Source organism: Ambystoma mexicanum, chromosome 10 (assembly GCF_040938575.1).
Source record: "Ambystoma mexicanum isolate Mex_15411 chromosome 10, UKY_AmexF1_1, whole genome shotgun sequence".
Taxonomy (NCBI): domain Eukaryota; kingdom Metazoa; phylum Chordata; class Amphibia; order Caudata; family Ambystomatidae; genus Ambystoma; species Ambystoma mexicanum.
In genome coordinates this window covers 1,267,925,991-1,267,943,855 of record NC_090932.1, presented here as the reverse complement: position 1 = coordinate 1,267,943,855, position 17,865 = coordinate 1,267,925,991, and the positions used below count along the sequence as shown (strand labels likewise).

Here is a 17,865-nt window from a genome sequence, read left to right as displayed (position 1 = left end):
GCTAACAAATAGCTGAACGTTGCTTAGCAACGATGTAAAAATCCTTGTTTACGAACGAGCGCTGTGTCGTGCCACCATAGATTATTCAGACGATTTGTTGTTGCAGGTGGGTGTCAGGCTGCAGGGGGGTCAGCGTAGCAGCAGCGTGTGTTCACCTTAGTAAACACGGCATGCCCGTGTAGGGTGGTCTAGGTAGGCGAACGCAGCTGCTCCAGCAGCACAGCAGGGGACACAAGGGCTCCAGTGTCTGCCAGGGAAAGTGGGGAAAGGGCTCCTGCCCTCTCTGCTGTCTCGGGAGGAGTCTTAGGTTTGTCACTTTACCCACGCTCTAGTAGGATCCACTTTTCATTTGACCCTTTCAAAAGGTGGGTCTCCCTATCCCGGAGGCATATATGTGAAGGATAGGTTTCGAGGAGTGTGCAAATTTCCGTCACCATGCTCTGGAGTCTTCTGAGTCCTAGGACTATGGGTCTCATTACAAGTCTGGTGGTATCACGACGGTAAATCCGGCGGGATCCACCAAATGGAACTATTGTTCCTGGCACTTGGTCTGGCGGAATTACCGTCAGATTACAAGTGCTGGTAAGGGCAGGAAAGACCCATTCCATGCGGTCCTATCGGCCGCGGGGTTTGGGCATGGGGGCAGGTGGGGATTTGCTGGTATTACCAGCACCAGTAATACCGGCTATTTTTGCTGGTAAGGTGCCAGACTTGCCTCCAGCTCTTAGCTGGATGTAACTCAGGTGCCCCACCGGCAAACTTGTGCTTTGCCGGGGTGACAACGTGCCGGTAAACTGAATTACGGGCACGTTAATATTGCTCCGGCAAAGCTGTAATGACCATCTCCCAGATCAGGATAGGACCAAGAACTCAAAGAAAAAAAAAACACCATTCCCCTCCTACAAAACAAATGGCAGAATAGGCAACATATATAAATGTAAAACAGCCCATACCGGTCTCCTCCAAGGATCAATGCGGTTTTGAGGCCTGTGAACTTTCCTAGCTGCAGATGGAAGATGAGGGGAAAAACAAACAGAACAGAGAAACATAAGAAAGCTGAATGTTGCAACACATCGTTACATTAGATCAACTATAGTACTTGGAGGACAATAGAGCGATAGGTCACTGGAAATTGATAGAGGGTGAGGTGTGCAAGGGCTAGAGGAGATTGTGCTGCTGATTACGTTGTAGAAATTATGCGGGAGCACTGTTTGAAATGAGGCAGAAGCACTGGTTTCAGGGAGCTGTAAAGAATGGCAATGCAGGGCAGTGTAAAGAAACTGTAGGGAATGTAGCGGGAATGCTGATTCTGGGTCAGGCAAGAGCATTTGCTTGAGTTTCTTTCATAGGAGTCTCACAATTTTGCTTCCGTACTTTACCTCTTTGGTGAACTTTAGGGTCTGGAGTGCAAGCTCACGTGTAGGTGACAAAATAAGAGCTCTGGCACCAGTCTGTGCACTACGAGCCTTCAGCTTTTCGAACATGGGGATAAGAAAACATGCAGTCTTTCCACTGCCTGTCCGTGCCATTGCCACAACGTCTTTTCCATCTAGAATCACTGGCACAGTCTGGAACACACAAAGAAAAAGATGACATTTTGTTTTTTTTTTAAAAGGGGCGTCAACTAAAAGTGGAACTATCTTCATGGGCTGAAACCATCACCACAGATGTGCTGAACTTGCAACATGTCTTAGGTCGGTCATCATTAACACAGCAAAAACTACAAGTGAACTAGTACAAGGCATGCCCCATCTATCTGGCACAGGAAAAAAACATATCCCAGTTCTAGGGAGCTCCACAAACTTGATTGATGCAAGTGACATGAACCAGTATTCTACATGTACTTAGTTTTTTTACAGTTTTGAAATCTTGTTCTATAATAACAAAAAAAGCTACTTTGTCTTCATGTCAACACATGGTTCCGGAACATATTGTGGAATGTTGGATGCAAAACACTACATACCATTCAATCAATAATTAGGCACTTTTGCAAACTGTACAGTTGGCCATTTCATTTCAGTGACTGATGTATTATAAATCAGCTATTCAAAACAACCCTATTTGCAGGCGTTGGGGAAAGGTTTCCTTTTTGCAACTTTCCCTCCATTGATTTCAAAGTAACCCCAAACATATGTTTGTCGGGGTATCCAGGCTGCTTTGCGGTAAGTGGGGCCTTTTTTTGCCTCACTTGCTTATCTCACTTGTTTTGGGGGCCTGGGGGAATTGGTCTGTCAAAGTGGCCAGTTCAGGGCAACATGTTCTCCCATTTACATTTTTCTGTCTAACACACATCACCTACAGTAGAGTAACAGGGACACCATGTGTCCCTCTTCTTTTAGCCTAGAAACATTTTACAAGCCTTTTCTATGTGCCAAGGACAGACTAGTGTCAGTGATAGGGAGTGTTAAGCAAGATTGTATCAGTACCCTTTGGGTGCACTACAATAACCTTGACCTCATGGCAATAGGGACCCAACCTTTAGAATAAGTCTGAACTACACAGGTTGGTAGTGTGATTGAGCAGCCAGGCTGATCTCAAGAGGGGTCAATGTGAGCAGTAATGCTGTGACAGTTTCACAGTACAGTTATTCAAATAAACACTTGCACTCAAGGTTTCTGGATAAAAAAAAATAATTTATTTTACAGTCAGTTGTATAAGCCTTCTTCAGAAGAGAGCAAAACATGTAACACTTAAAATATACTTCAGAACACACACTTAGTTTCTCTAAAACATATGGTCCCCATTGGGGATGGCACACAGACACTTCCTACATCCTCAAGTGACTTAAATAGCTAGGACACTGTGGACATTGATTTATCACTGGTACCTTTAGAGCAATACGGTGTTTGGTGCAAAGGTTTAAATGGGGGAATAAAACAAAGGTTAACAAATAATTCATAAACAGGCAAGTACTTTTGAAACCTTCCAATGTTCAGTAAATTAACCCATTAACCCTTTCCTGGGGAAAAGATAAAGCACAGAGTCAGGGGTAAGAAGAGTCACTCAGGGACCCAGGACAGCCAATGGTAATTGCACAATGTCTAGGCGAGCTGAAGATCTTCTTTTCAGGTAGGTAAAAAGTCTCGCACGTTTTTAGAAATGTTTGTAGAAAATAGAGCACTTCAAGGGCCACAAGCTGGTAGCCTCGTGAGGAGCAAAGCTATACCAACTCTGCAAGATAACCAAGTCAGGTCTCAACTGAGAGCAAGCAAGGCTATACAACGAGAGTTAAGTTCTTAGACTTTACAGTACCTCTGGTTAGAGGAAATTGTTCCAGCTGGCTTCTGTTCCTGTACAGCTCTGCAGATCCGGTTGATCCTGAGCCTCAGTCGGGGGGACAAGAGGGAGGACGTCTGGGGACACCTGCTCTGCAATGGAAGGTCAGCTACAGCAATGGGCAAACTTCAATTCAAAGGGCGGTTCTTCAGTGTTTCAACTCTGGGCGTCCGACAGCAAACAGCAACACTGCGGTTCTCGGATACCACTTCAGACTTTCCTTGCTTCTGGGGTCCAGCACTCTGTGGAGGTGGCTGAAGGCTCGGTCAGTCCTGCATCAGGGAAGTCCGGGGGATCTTCCTAGCACTCAGGTCCGACTTAAAAGCAAAGCACACAATCTGGTGTTCCTCTCCCTGGTACTTCGGTTCCAGCAGCACGAGCAGTGGAAATACAGCCAGCTCCAAGAGGATGTCCAGACAGGCTTACTTTGGAGTTGATTGGTCCCACCAACTCAAAAAAGGGAGAAGTCATCCTTGCAGGGGGTTCGCTAGTCAAGGCGAATTTGGAGCTTCAGCAGAGCAGCAGGGCTTCATCGGGCAAACCAACGGTCCACGAGTTGCAGCAGGCGTCTCTTCAGAGTTCTTCTTCGAATTCCTTTGTCCAGTGGTCGACTCTGCCTTCCAAGCCAAAAAGCCTCACTTTTTATGCATGTTTCTCCCATTCATTCCAGCCTAGTTTCAATCACGCAGCAGGGTGGCTGTCCTTGCCGGACAGCCAGCCGGCTAATCGCCTTTGGGTGCCTTCCTGTAACCAAGGGGATTAAGCACCAGATGTTTCGGGCACCTCCCTCACTTCCAGCCCCTGCCAGAGATACTGGAGCCAGAGGCGGGCTTCACTCGTGAATCCCACCAAAGACAAAATGAACAAAGGGAACAAACCTGGTTTGGTGCGCAGTGTAAATCTCAAGAAGGACCTTTTCAACAAGAAATGGCGAAAAAAGATGAGAAACTAGCCAAAGGGGATAGTAAGTAACCCATCCAGCACCCTATTTTAAGCTAGTGTGTGCTGGTTCTAGAAAGTTACAAAATGTAAGTAAAGTCAATTTCACTTCACTGCTCTTGGAAACAGTAGTTTCACCAAGAGAAGGTATTTAAACCTTTGGGAAATCTAAGACTTCCCTGTGCCACTGCACTGAAGGTGTTGTGTGTCACAATGTAAAGATGATGCCTATGGAGTTTGTCAGACTCCAAAGTCAAAAGTATCAAGAGTCCAAATCACAATAAAAATACATGAGAGGGTGAGGAAAAGGGCTCATTCTCTCTAGGTTAGAAATTAAAAAATCCTAAAGTCCAGCAAAAGAGCTGGGGGTCTCTAAGGTAGAAGGGAATTAACACATTTCTGAGATTTCTCCCCAACGGGGAGATTCAAAGTTATTTATTTTATTATACGTTTCAGTTCATAGAACCTTTCATATAAACCTTTACAAAACATTTAATGTTACAAATAAAACATTCCATATAAAATGTACACACATAGCATTCACTTATCACATATCATTCACCTAACATTCACGTGCCACGTATCCCATCACATAACACATAACATAACACATAACCAACATTGTACATTTTCATAGCCTCGATCCATACACTTACTAATCAATCACCATACATTTCGAAAATTCATATCTCCTAAAAAGGAATATGCAATCATCTTCAATATATATAAAAAACAAAAGTAAACTGATTTGCATATGAGTCCACAACATTCTCTTTCTGGTAATGCAGGCTTTCGAGTAATGTTCCTAACAAATTCATGGACCCTAATTTCCTATCTCAAAATACCTCTTAACGTTCAACCAAACTTGATGTAAAGCGATGTGCGTTGATGTGGATTTTGTGTTCAGGCAATAATTCCAGAAATCTTCACTCAGGGTGGCTTCATAATTATGGACCAGGTGACCTAAGAGTACCATATATAAAGGGCCTGATTTATGACACCCCGTAAAGATATGCCTCGCCGTTTCTGGATTACTGGGGCTTTTACATATCCTGCAAAATCGATATTCCTTGCTTAGGTTCAAGCACCCCCCCCCATAGTTGTTTGAACTGGAAGCTTATTGATCCTAGTCAGGAGTCGAAGCCTTCTCACCCTTGGATCCGGACAGATCAGCAGATATGTCTGTGGGCGCATAAAACTATGCGTCACCTGTGCCACTTGGGCATATCCATGCAGGGATTCCAAATGGGCATACTTTTGTGTCTAGTGCCATTGCATTCTTTTCCTGGATAACACTTTTTAAAATGTTTTCATACTTGATGCCACATGAGAAAATCAGGCCACCAGTCAATTTCGCTGAAAACAGCGTTTATAGATTCCAGGAATTTATCCTCTTGCTTACTCACCCCCCGCTTTATGTCCTGCTACTCTCGCCATCAAAAACTACTCCTTTGAAGTCTGAATGCGCAAGTACAGCTCTCCTCTACGTTTCAACACAAGAGCTTTAAGTATGCAAGCTTAACTCCAATCGCAAGTATTCAATTGGCGTACTGTCAGGCAAACCCAACATCTTACGCCAAAAGAAGCCCTCAATTCGGTTTAACCATTCCCACTTCTGTAGTTCCAGACTGTCTAAAACCACTGCTTATAGAGCATGAGCGTCCCACTCAATGAAAAACCTGCGTATCCCTTGGAGAATCGGCTTATCAAATACATTGTCGGGCATTTTAAGTTTTAGTATTTACAATGTTTTGCTAACTGCCATTCTCTGTGAGGTTTATGCCCAAGTATTTATAATAGGGGACATAGTCAATCTGCCAAATACTAAGGTCAATACTAACCCTACTTTTTTTTTACTACTTTTTTTATGGGTAGCTAACAGTATCTTGGTCTTGTTTTGATTCATTACAAGCTCATTTTCTTTAGCATAGTTGACCAGAGCTTCCAAAAGAGCTTTATACCTTGGAACGTATGACTAAAAAGCACCAAGTCATCGGCGTACACGATGGGTGTAATATGATCACTGCCACAATCTTTGGAGACCAGCAACCCAGTGCTTCCAACCGTCGGAGCAAATCGGTCAAATAAGTTAAAGAGTGGGGGGCTAACAAACATACCTGTTTTACCCCCACTATCCATGCCGATTTCCTCAAACAGGGAGTTCCCAATGCCCATTCGGATTCTAGCAGAGGTTTTCATATGTAAGGCTACCACAATTTCGAGTAGCCAACCCGGGCACCCCAATTCTGCCATTTTTTTCCACAAACGATCCCTGTTAACCAGGTTGAGCGTGGACAAAATCCACAAACGCAAGGTACAGGGCCAGATTTGCTTTCTTATTCGCCTGGTTAATAAGCTGATCAATTACTCTGTGGTTTAGATTGATATTTCCCCCACTCCGAAAACGTGTTTGTAGTGGGTGTAGCAACCTTTTCTCATCAACCCATGCTTGCAGATGTTTTAATACGCATTCTTATTTGAACTGATGTTTGGAACACTGTTCTCTGTGTTTTACCTCTATGGAGTCTACTTTCCTGCATATCTCTTTTAAGGCATCTGTGTTTAACTTTCAGGACAATGCTCCTTATGGGCAGTGTGATGGGAACATTTTGGGTTCTCTTTTGAGATTATTTATTTATCCTTACTAACTACTGTTCTTAAGGATAGAGGGATACTTTGTATCCCTCCTAAATGTTTATACTGTGAGGGATTAGCACACACCACCTTAGGAGGATAGGAGGAGTGCCAAGGGGATACCTAGTAACCCCCTTCTCTCTGCTCCTATGACTCTTTAGTCACATAGACAACCCTATAGTTATGGCTAGTGGCAGTGGATGTGTTCTACCAACTATTGTGCTATTCTTTTACTGCAGACTGTATTCACAGTCCCGGTTGTGCAGAATAGGGTCACCTAGGTTCTAAGATGGTGGCTCCTTTTTTCCCCCCACCATTTCTATTGGGGTCTTTGTTAGTCCTTCTACCATTCTGGGAGGGGGAGGTCTGTGTGTGTGTGTGTTTTGCCTTTGGTGGGAACACTTGGGTGTCCCCGCCTAGACTCCAGTGTGTCTGTGCAGGAAGGACGTGGGGGAGGAGTTTCACTCCACTCCCCTTTGTCTGCCTGAATTGAACCATTGCCCACTGGGGGGCCTGCTGTCCTGATTGGATAGCCACCCACCCCTTTCTGTAAACTGCTGAGAGAGATTGCAGAGGAGTGTGTGCTGAAACTGAATAAAAGGTGAGATTCCGGAGGTGAACGGCAAGATGACCACTGGAAACTGAAGTAACTGAAGAAGCCTCGACCAGAGACGCCTGCAAGCCCTTTACATCACCATGAAGCCACCCTTGCGGTCCTGGTCCCGCTTTCTGCTCAACAGAGGAGCTCTGAATAGGACTACTCCTTCCCTTTAGCTGGTGGGACCAGCAAGCCTTGAGACGAACTGCAATTTGTGCCATCTCCCAAAGTGCTGGGCCTTTCCAGAGTTGCAGACTGCGAATACCAGGAGACCTCAGACCAGTTTGCAGTGCAACATTTTTCAGAAGCTTAATCCGTCCAAGTCTTTGCTGAGCTCCAGGTGAACCTCCAGAGACATAATCTGACTTATCCAAGTCCCCTCACCAGAGTGCAGGACTCTAAGAATCCAAGATGATTTACCAGGCAAACACAGTCCTTTGTTGGTGTTGAAGAAAAGGCACCAAAACCGCAGTCTGACCAGAGAAGACGATGAAATCCATGCCAAGGGTCCACTCTCGAGACTTCCTTTCGTCACCAGACCTAGGAATCAGGAGACTCGGTCCATCAATGCTGCACAGAGGAGAATCCAGCCACAAACATTTCTTCTAACCTAAGGAACTGCGGTGTGGAAAGGTATTGCTTACCTTAAACCAAGAATTCACTCTAGCCTCTGACCCAAGCTGCCAGCTTGTGTCCTTTTGTGAGTCCTTTAACAGGGTCTCCATCGTTGTGTTAACTCTTCTAGCATCTTGTCCTAGAGACTGAAAGTATCCTCAGGAACTTTCTTTTCTGCTGCTTAGTAAGACTTTGAGCCCTCTCAAAGTAACTTTCGGATATAGTTATGGATCAAACTTTAAAAGCTTTAGTTTACTAGGAAAACTCCTCTAGAACCTTAACCTCTGCTACTGCATGACTAACCAACCTTTTTCCTTCCTTATGTGGGTTTGCAATTACCATATATATTTGTTTTAACACGAATGCGCGGTCATACCGAGAACATGGTAGAACTGTCATAAGTGTCAAACTAACAATTGTACCGTGGGCAAATACCACTGAAGCAGTGGCCTTTGTACATTATTTATAAGTATTTATAAATATTCCCAAGTTTGTTGGTTAATTTAACCAAGTATATTTCTGACTTCCTTGTGTAAATATAATAAATTAAATATTTTAATCTAACTTTATTGGTATAAGTGTTTCTTTGAACTACTTTACTTTCTGGGTTCAATGAACTTACCTACAGCTCACATCTTCCTCCTATGACAATCCTATGATAATCATGACTGCTCTGCCACTCTACCAAGTTTCCTTGAGTAGTACAAGCTTATACTAAGAGTTGGGGACCTGTATGCAATAGGGATAGTTTTATGAAGTCTCATCTCAAGTGAAAATTCCCCTAACAGGCAGCAAACTGTTTTTTGCCATGATAAAAGCCATTTTAGTACCATATACACAAAAAGGCTAATCATGGGCATAAAGCCCAATCCATAACAGTACCTTTAACTGGCCCATGGAGTTCTGGCCTACGATTTCTCCCCGGAGCCCCCTCAGTGTGTAGGAATTGGGAGTCACCCAATCAGAAAAATCAGATCCAAAACCCATTTTCCCCTCAAACTAGGCCTTTAGAGAGTGAGAGAGTGTGAGAGAGAGAGTGAGAGAGAGAGTGAGAGAGAGAGTGAGAGAGAGAGTGTGAGAGTGTGAGAGTGAGAGTGTGAGAGTGTGAGAGTGAGAGTGTGAGAGAGAGAGTGTGAGAGAGAGAGTGTGAGAGAGAGAGTGTGAGAGAGAGTGTGAGAGAGAGTGTGAGAGAGAGAGTGTGAGAGAGAGTGCGAGAGCGTGAGCGAGCGCGTGAGAGAGCGTGTGAGAGAGCGTGTGAGAGAGCGTGTGAGAGCGTGAGAGAGAGAGCGAGAGAGAGCGAGTGAGCGAGCGTGTGAGCGAGCGAGCGTGTGAGCGAGAGAGAGTGTGAGCGAGAGAGAGTGTGAGCGAGAGAGAGTGTGAGCGAGAGAGAGTGTGAGCGAGAGAGAGTGTGAGCGAGAGAGCGAGAAGATAGTGTTTTCTGAATTTATACCTGCATGTTTTATAGAGTATTTTTTTTAATTTTTTTATTTGTTATAGTTGTTAAATCAACTTTTCAAATAATGCTTTTATGAGAAATAGTTACAGATAAATACATGCTTATTAAAAATTAGTGCTGTAAAATTAACATTTGTCCTTTGCTTAACTCAACATAGATGACTTAATTCACTCAGAACTCCGTTCATTTAAACATCCTGTGTATGGTAGTATCAAGTCCAGAAATTGTACAATCGCAATCTGTATTGAGATTCTTGGATTCGAAAACAAATACCATATTTGATCCTGGGTTAAAAAAATGTGCACAATTAATTTTTTCCCCCCAAAACATTTTTCTCTTGTCACTCAATGCCATACATTCCACCATGAGATGTTGCAGTGTTTCTCTTTGACCAATATTCAAACAAAACCGGCAGTAATTCTGTTCTTCAGGAATTAATTGCCTTCTATGTAGGATGTCCTTTGTTTCATATTGATTCAGTGTAAATCTCAAACTTTTGACGAAAAGACTGGGATGGACATTTCAACAAATAATTGGACATCACTCCATATTTTTTGGTGCCAAACAGATTAACATTATAATCTTTGAGTTTCGAACACATCAACATATTTCTGGACCAGTCTTGTTGAAATATTTTTTTTTTTGCATGGTCAGGATTACTTAAAAGTAAATCAATTGACAAAGAAGTATTGGCTGTCATGTTTAAAATGTGGTTGCGCCATTTACTAGGAAAGGTATTCTTAGATTTAAGCAAATTCAGGGCTAAGACATTTAAAAATGAAGTTTTTCCCAGCCCATCTAAGCACTTCCGCAGAAAGGCACACTGTTTCCAAATTAAACGAATATAAGGAAACCAATCCCGATTCAGAACACACGAAAGCCATTGGTGTGCTTAATGGTAACTGTAGTACTGATTTCCAATATTTGGTTCCCTGTTGTCCCAAAATTAGCTAATTTGCGGGGCGGCAGCCACAACTCCATAGAGGAGGATTGGCATTACCTTTGATTTATAGAATGATACAATGTGCTTTACTGAAAACCTCCCAAATTTCCTCGTCAAAATTCTGGACTGCGATGTCAATGATTGCAATTTGGTTTTGACTTCGCAGGTCAGATTACTTAGTGTTTTCTTATGTTGAATCAGTATCCCCAAGTACTTATATTGAAGGGTTGATGAAAGTACACAATGTTGAAGTGACCATTTAGAATGATACTTTCTAGAGGCGTTGTTATTGCACACCAATATTTGAGATTTAGCAGTGTTAATAATCAAATTATTTGCTAGCGCATAGTCTCCCAATTGATTTAACATGTTCTGGAGGCCCATAGGAGTTTGGGACAGAAGAACCAAGTCATCTGCACAAAGCAGATATGAGATTTTTTGTGATCCTATGCGTGGAGGGGTCACCTATACAACTTAATGCAGGGCTTAAATCGAAAATGAAGAAATTAAATAAAAAGGAAGCAAAGGCACAGCCTTGCTTTACCCCTCTGTGGGTATTTTGTATTTGTATTTGTATTTTATTTACTTATATTGCGCACCTAACCCAGAGGTAGCAAGGCGCAGAAGCATCATGAGGATTGCAAAGCTTGGTTACATACAGGGGTGAGGTCCAGCTGTGGTTACAGTGCTGGACACGTCATACAGAAACAATACACGCCGAAGCAGAATAAGTTACAGCTATAAACAATATTATATACAAGGTGCAGGTTGTCTCGTGAGAGATATCTGTGCCACGCAGTTGACAACCTAAATGTACATAATTTACAAACATAGTGGTGTGGGGCATCCGGGTAGCAAGAGAGGAGGCGGTCGTTATGTATCGTGGGCCTTGAGCCAGAGGATGGTCTTGGATCTAAATTGGCGGTAGGGAAGGTCCTCTCTGCAAGTAGGAGGAAGGGAGTTCCAGATTTGTGCTGCTTTTACTGGGAAGCTGTTCCCTCCAGACATTGTGCGTTTAAACCTAGGCACCAGAAGGAGGTTACAGTTGGCTATTCTAGAGGGGCGAGAGGAAGTTGGTCTGGAGAATCTAGTGATAAGGTATTGAGGGGCTGCTTGGTGGAGGCATTTATGAGTCAGGGAGACCGATTTAAGGAATATTTTGTCTTTAGTGGAAAGCCAGTTCACGGATCTTCTGGAGTCAGAAATGTGGGCTTTCTTCGGGATACCGAGGGCCGCTATAAGGGCATTATTTTGTAGGATCTGTATTTTGTTAGTGATATATTTGATACAGCCTACATATAGTGCGTTGCAATAGTCCAACTTGGATAGGATCAACGCCCTGGCTAGTGTGATGCAATTGGATGGAGAGAGAAAGGGTTTAGCTGCTCTGATTAGTGTGCATGTGTAAGATGTGGCGGAAGCCATAGCATTAACTTGTTTTTTGAAGGTGAGAGTTGACTAAGTAGAAGCCGAGGGTTTTGACCTCCTTGGCTACCGTAATCTTGTTGTTGTCAATTATTAAAGAGGAGTAGTTTTGGTCCAATTTGCTAAGGTTATGTGAGGATCCTAGAATTAGGAGTTCTGTTTTGTCATCATTCAGGCATAGACCGTGTGAGGCCATCCATGCCTGAATGATGAGGTACACTCTATTGACGAAGGCCAAATCCTTGTCATAATCCCTCGTCGGCGGGATGAGGATCTGGGTATCATCAGCATAATTAGTATAGGTGATACTCAGACCATCTAGATCATCGAAAAGGGGCTTCGTGAATATGTTGTACAATGTCGGGGAAACGCATGATCCCTGGGGCACACCACAGGTGACAGGCGTTGGGTCAGCTGCTGCTAGTAGGGAGAAGACGCTCATCGTGCGGTTGTTTAGAAAGGATTGGATCCAGTCAGTAGCCTCTTGAGAGAAGCGGGCTGCTTTTTGAAGGTGGTCATATAAGATCTTGTGGTCGACCAGGTCAAAGGCATCTGAGAGATCAAGAAGTAGCAGTAGTGCAGTCGTACCCTGATCTCTCAGCTCATCTATCTGTGCCTTAAGGTCTATGAGTGCAGTTTTGGTGCCATGTTAAGGCCTGAAGCCCAACTGTCTGACTCCTAAGAGCTGGAAGTGCTCGAGGTGATGTTGGATTTGTTGGTATGCTATTTTATCGAGGATTTTAAGAAGGAACGGTACTGTGGTGATGGGGCGGTAGTTAGTGGGAGTAGAAGGATCTAGATTTGGTTTTTTGAGCAGGGGAGGACCCATGATTGTTTCAGATTGTTAGGTACGGTGCCTGATGTGAATAATGTATTTATTAATTTGGTAATAAATGGTGCCAGATCACAAGCCGCGTCCTTAATCAGTTGTGCCGGGCATAGGTCCCCACGGCAGTTCGATGGTTTGAGGGTAAGAATGACCTTTTCTACCTCTTTGGTGGATACTTTGTGGAAGTTAAAGTCGGGAGTGTGCGCATGGGGGTGCGCCTGCATAGAGTGAGCCTTTTTAGGGATGAGACTTCTAGGTCTAGTAGTAGAGAGAAGGGAGTCTTTTTTAGTGTTTATCTTTGTCTTGAGGGAGGAGATTTTATTGGCCAAGGCATTTTGTATACCCATGCACCAGTTTTTATCCTTGGAGGCATGAATCAGGAGCTTGGATAGGAGATTCAACCTCTTAGTATAGTAAAGAGCTCTCTGGTGTTGGATTTGGCTTGTAGGATTCGGGTGCTGTAGGACATTTGTTTGGCCAGGATAATTTCTTTTTTGTAATGGGAGGCTAGACTACTCAGGTTATTCTTATTTTTTCCGGAGAGATGTGATCTCCAGATTTTTTCACAGCGTCGCTTTTCCTGTCTGAGGGTTTTAAGATGGGGAGAAAACCAGGAGTTGATGTGTTTTGTAGGTTTGCTCTTTTTCAACTGCAATGGGGCTATGGTATCAAGAGATGAGAGCATGACTTTATTGTATATGTCTACCATCATAAAGGGATCCGTATGGTCCGGGATGGCGTTCAAGGTCGGTGCGATTAATGGGATCAGATTTTCAAGGGTAATGTTCTTTTTATTTCTGGTCTGGACCGCTGGAGCTATACTGTCTGTTCGCGCTGGTGTTGCCTCTAGGGTAAACGAGATCAAGTAGTGATCGGTCCACGGCTGAGGAAGTATAGAAGAGATCAGGAGTGGGCAGTTATGCGCAGCTAGCCAGTCCAAAGTTCTACCTTTGGTATGAGTGCGCTCCGTGATCTTCGGGGTAAATCCCAGTTCCTCTCATAATAATTATTGTGGCATCGCTAAAACCCAGGTTGAGGTCTCCTAATAAAATGCTTTGTGAAGAGTTCTTGAGATTGTTGGATAGGATGTTAGTAAGGTCTTCTTCAAATGACCCTAAGGGGCCAGGTGGTCGGTAAATGAGGTTGATGGAAATAGATTGTTTATTAGATATGGTTAGTTTTGCAGTTAAGGATTCACAGGAACCTGCATTGGATGGTGTCTCAATAATCAGGGGGAATTTAGTTTTAGCAATAATGGCAAGACCTCCACCTCGAGAGGTGGGACGATCAAGTCTCAGTAGAGTATAGTCGTCTGGAATGGCTAGCATAATTGCCGGGCCTGCTGTTGGGTGTAGCCAGGATTCAGTAACAGCTAAGAAGTCTAAGTCTTCATTGTAGAGTAGGTCTGCAATGTCAGTTGCATGGGCTACCACAGAGCGGGCATTTATCAGTGCTCCCTTGGTCCCAGGTTGTACTGGTTTTGAAAGCGATAGAGGATTTATGTGTGCTTTTCTGGGCATGACTAGATTCACGGTAGAGTCTACTGTTTAGTTGAAGAGGGTGCCGAGTGGGGCTATGGGGGCTCGTGGTAGCCTTGCTGTGAGCTACTTTGGTTAAAGGGTCATAAAGCCTTGGGAGCCTTGCACGTAATTTGAGATTCCTCTGGAGAACAGTTCAGGGTGTGATAATCATGTCAGTAGGTTTGTGAGGATTAGGTGGGGACTCGTGTACAAGTGAGTTTAGTGACGTGAAGGGGTATTGGCTATTCATAGTATAGAGAAGTAATCTTAGTAGCACAATATAGAGTGTGTGGAGATGCATTGTGTGCGTGGGCGGGATAAGATTAGTATGTGGTAATTGTTGGCGGTGGGCATGCACTCATATAGCACCTGGGTCAGAGGAGGTAGCAATTCGAGGGCAGGGCCAGTGGCACACCTAAATTCAGTTATGTCGATGAAATCTAATATACAGCAGTTCAGAACATGGGCATTGGAACATCTAGATTCGACTTATCACTAAAGTCTAATAAGCAGCAGTTCAGATACTATGGCAGTAGCCCTCCTAGATTCAGTTTTAACATTGAGGTCTAACAAGCAGTATTTCATTACGTGTGTAGTAGCACACATAGATGCACATTTTGCACTAAGTTCTTGCGGGCAACAGTTCAGTACAGAGGTAGTAGCACCTCTAGATTCTGTTTGACGGTGGGCTAGAGAGGCATTAGCTCGAAACCCAGGGCAGTAGCACATCAGAGTTCAATTTAGGCACTAGGGCTAGAAAGCAGCAGTTCACATGCATAATTTGAAGTTCAAATTTGAAGTATTTATTGAGGGGGACAATTTACCATTAAGATTCATTTTAACACGCATAGATGTTTTTGTGTGCAATAACATGATTACGTTTATTAGAGATGAGGGGCAATGATGGCAGACACGTTTTTTTAATAGCATTGATCTATCTATCGAATCAAAGGCAGCCTTGAAATCAATAAACCCCAGATACAAAGGCTTGTTTTTCTCTACCCGATGTGATTGAATCATAGATAGTGCAAGGATATTTGGCATTTTTCCCATACCTTTCACAAAGCCAGACTGGAGGGGGTCTCTCATATGTTTTCCCTCAGTCCAGGTGTTGAGTTCTTTTAAAATAATTCTACAAAATATCTTACCCGGGGCATCTAACAATGAGATCGGATGTTAACTGTCGATCGCCCTTCTTATATATTGGGACTGTGATTGCATCAGTCCAAGATGTTGGCAGCCTCTGATGATAATTGATGGCCAAAAATATATTAAAAAGGAGAGCGGCCCAAATTTCCGGGTGTTCTTTCATTACACGATTTGAGATCCCATCTGGGCCCACAGCACTAGATTTACTAGATGTCATTATTAATTGTTTAATACACCTTTCCTCAAAGTGAAGATGGAAACTAGAGTCCCAATCCAACTGGTATAAGATGACCATGACAAAGGTAAAGCATACAGATTTTCAAAATGTGCTACCCACTGATGTGCTTCGACAACCGACGTCTACAAATCTATTTGATGTGTGTTATTTGCTTGGTTCAGTAATGCCCACATTTTTGAGATATTTTTGTCCGCCAATATAGATAGCATATTGGCACCATCTCGTTGATAGAGTGATGCTCCATGCCCCTTTAACCAATTTCTGTAGACCAGGTGTACTTTTGTGGAAAGGACCGTTCTAGTTGGAAAGGGAAGCCTTTCCAATATTCTTAACTCTGCTCGATATGCAATTTTCTTAATGTAAACAACTCTATCAAATACATGTAAATGTTTCTCATTACTGCCAGTAAGCAATCTTTTTTGGGTGAAAGTTTGCATTAAATTGCTATAAATCAAGCCAGCATCTGAATCCTGGCCACCATCTGACAAATTAGAGTTACACAGTAATTGGTTGAAGTGTGTCAAGGTCTTCTCTGTCCATCACAGGCGGTTACCACCGCCATTTACAACCAGACAACCATCCTTCGATGATTTTAATACACAACAGCTATTGGTACTCTTCATTTGCCGTTTGGCACACAACATGTTATGATCACTTATCTTGGTGGCGAGAACAAAAAAAAGATTCCATTGTGGACCATAAGGCATTATTTACATAGACAAAATCAATCGAAGAAGTTGTTCCTCTATGCCATGTGCAGGCAGGAGGTATGTCAGGTATGTCAGTTTTAAAGGCACCATTAAGGATGTATAGATTTCTAGAGGACACCAGGGAGTGCCATCGGGTTAACCTTTCATTGTGTTGCTTGCTATTTTTTCAAGACAATTTATATTCAGATCCCATGCCAAAATAAAATGTGAAATACTTTTGTCTTCCACCACCATGTCAAGTAGCCTATTAAGATCCCTGAAGAAACAATCGATATGCCCACCGGATTCCAATAAATGTTGAGGATTGCATAGACTCCACCCTCAATTACAGCTCTAACCAACAACATATATTCATTCGGGCCGGCCAAGTGCTTGAAGATGAACTTAACCCCTCTTCTATAGCAACAACGAGGCCTGAAGAAGGCCTGCCCATAGAGGATTTCTTCGCGGGGTTCAAATGAATTTCATGGTTAGCGCATATCAATGGTGTTAATAACCAAGTTTCCTGTAAAAGGATGATGTCAAATCTGCTCAATTCACACACCATTATTTAAAAGGTGCTTATAACCCCTAGAATTCCAACTGACAAACGATATTGTGCTCAACAGGGTAGAATTAGCTAGCTAATTCGATTTAGATTTCAACTTGCCGCTACGCGAATCCAACACCTGTGGCTGGAATTTCTTACCTCTATCGGCAGAAGAGGGTGGTAAAGAATTGGATAAACAGTCACTAGCATTCATTGCTACCGGGGAGATTGTATCATTTGTATCAATACTCAACACAAACCCTAGATCGTACAAATGAGCCCTTGCTTGCCAAATGAGATTTTGGACCACTCTGGATTGTATCCACAATCTTACTGCATTCAGATTCTTCTTTGAAAGAAATTCAACCAATGTTAGGTCAGCTGATGCTATGTCCTCAAAAGAATGTATGTCTGAAAAAATGGCCAAAACGGCTCTGCGATTCAGATCAAACTGTATACAGAGAGCCGGCCTACATTCCAAAACTAAGGAGCATAGGGCTGGTCGAATAGCCAACCTCTCAGTACTCCTTGTTTCCTTAATATTTGACTGTGTTGCAGGTTGAGATGGCAACTCATTTTTTGGATACACTTCTGAAACTCCCTAGAGCATTCCCAACTAACATGACTGCTTCCGAGAGTTCATCTGAAGATGCCAGCCGACTATGTAAAGCTGGTCTATTCACAATTGATGACATAGCTTCTGGGGATGTCGCCACACTATGACTTACATCGGTAAGCCCACTTGGCAAAAATACAGTATGGCTAGCAGTAGCAGCACTATTGCCAGTGCTCGAGTCTGTGCTTTGGAACTTTTACCGATGTTATTACACCGAAGAGGCTCCGCCATAATGGAGTCGGGGCACCGAGGTCTTGTTGAGCAGGGGCTTGTGTCGCCATGTAGGCGTCCACAGCTTTTCTCATTTCCGCTCTATGGAGCAGATCTTCTGCAGTAGGGATTAATACAGAATTCATACTGCTCTTTTTTGTTTTAGAAACAACATTGA

General features: G+C 43.3%; 1 protein-coding gene across 1 annotated transcript in view; it reads right to left on the bottom strand.

Annotated features, from left to right (window-relative positions):
- The window catches only part of DDX54 (DEAD-box helicase 54), a 560,256-nt gene that overhangs the window by 386,675 nt on the left and 155,716 nt on the right, over positions 1-17,865 (bottom strand). Inside the window, exons 4-5 of the mRNA XM_069619243.1 lie at positions 1,380-1,568; positions 954-1,003 (exon numbers count right to left, since the gene is read on the bottom strand). Of these exons, the coding sequence (XP_069475344.1) occupies positions 954-1,003; positions 1,380-1,568 (239 nt within the window). The remainder of the gene's footprint in view (positions 1-953; positions 1,004-1,379; positions 1,569-17,865) is intronic.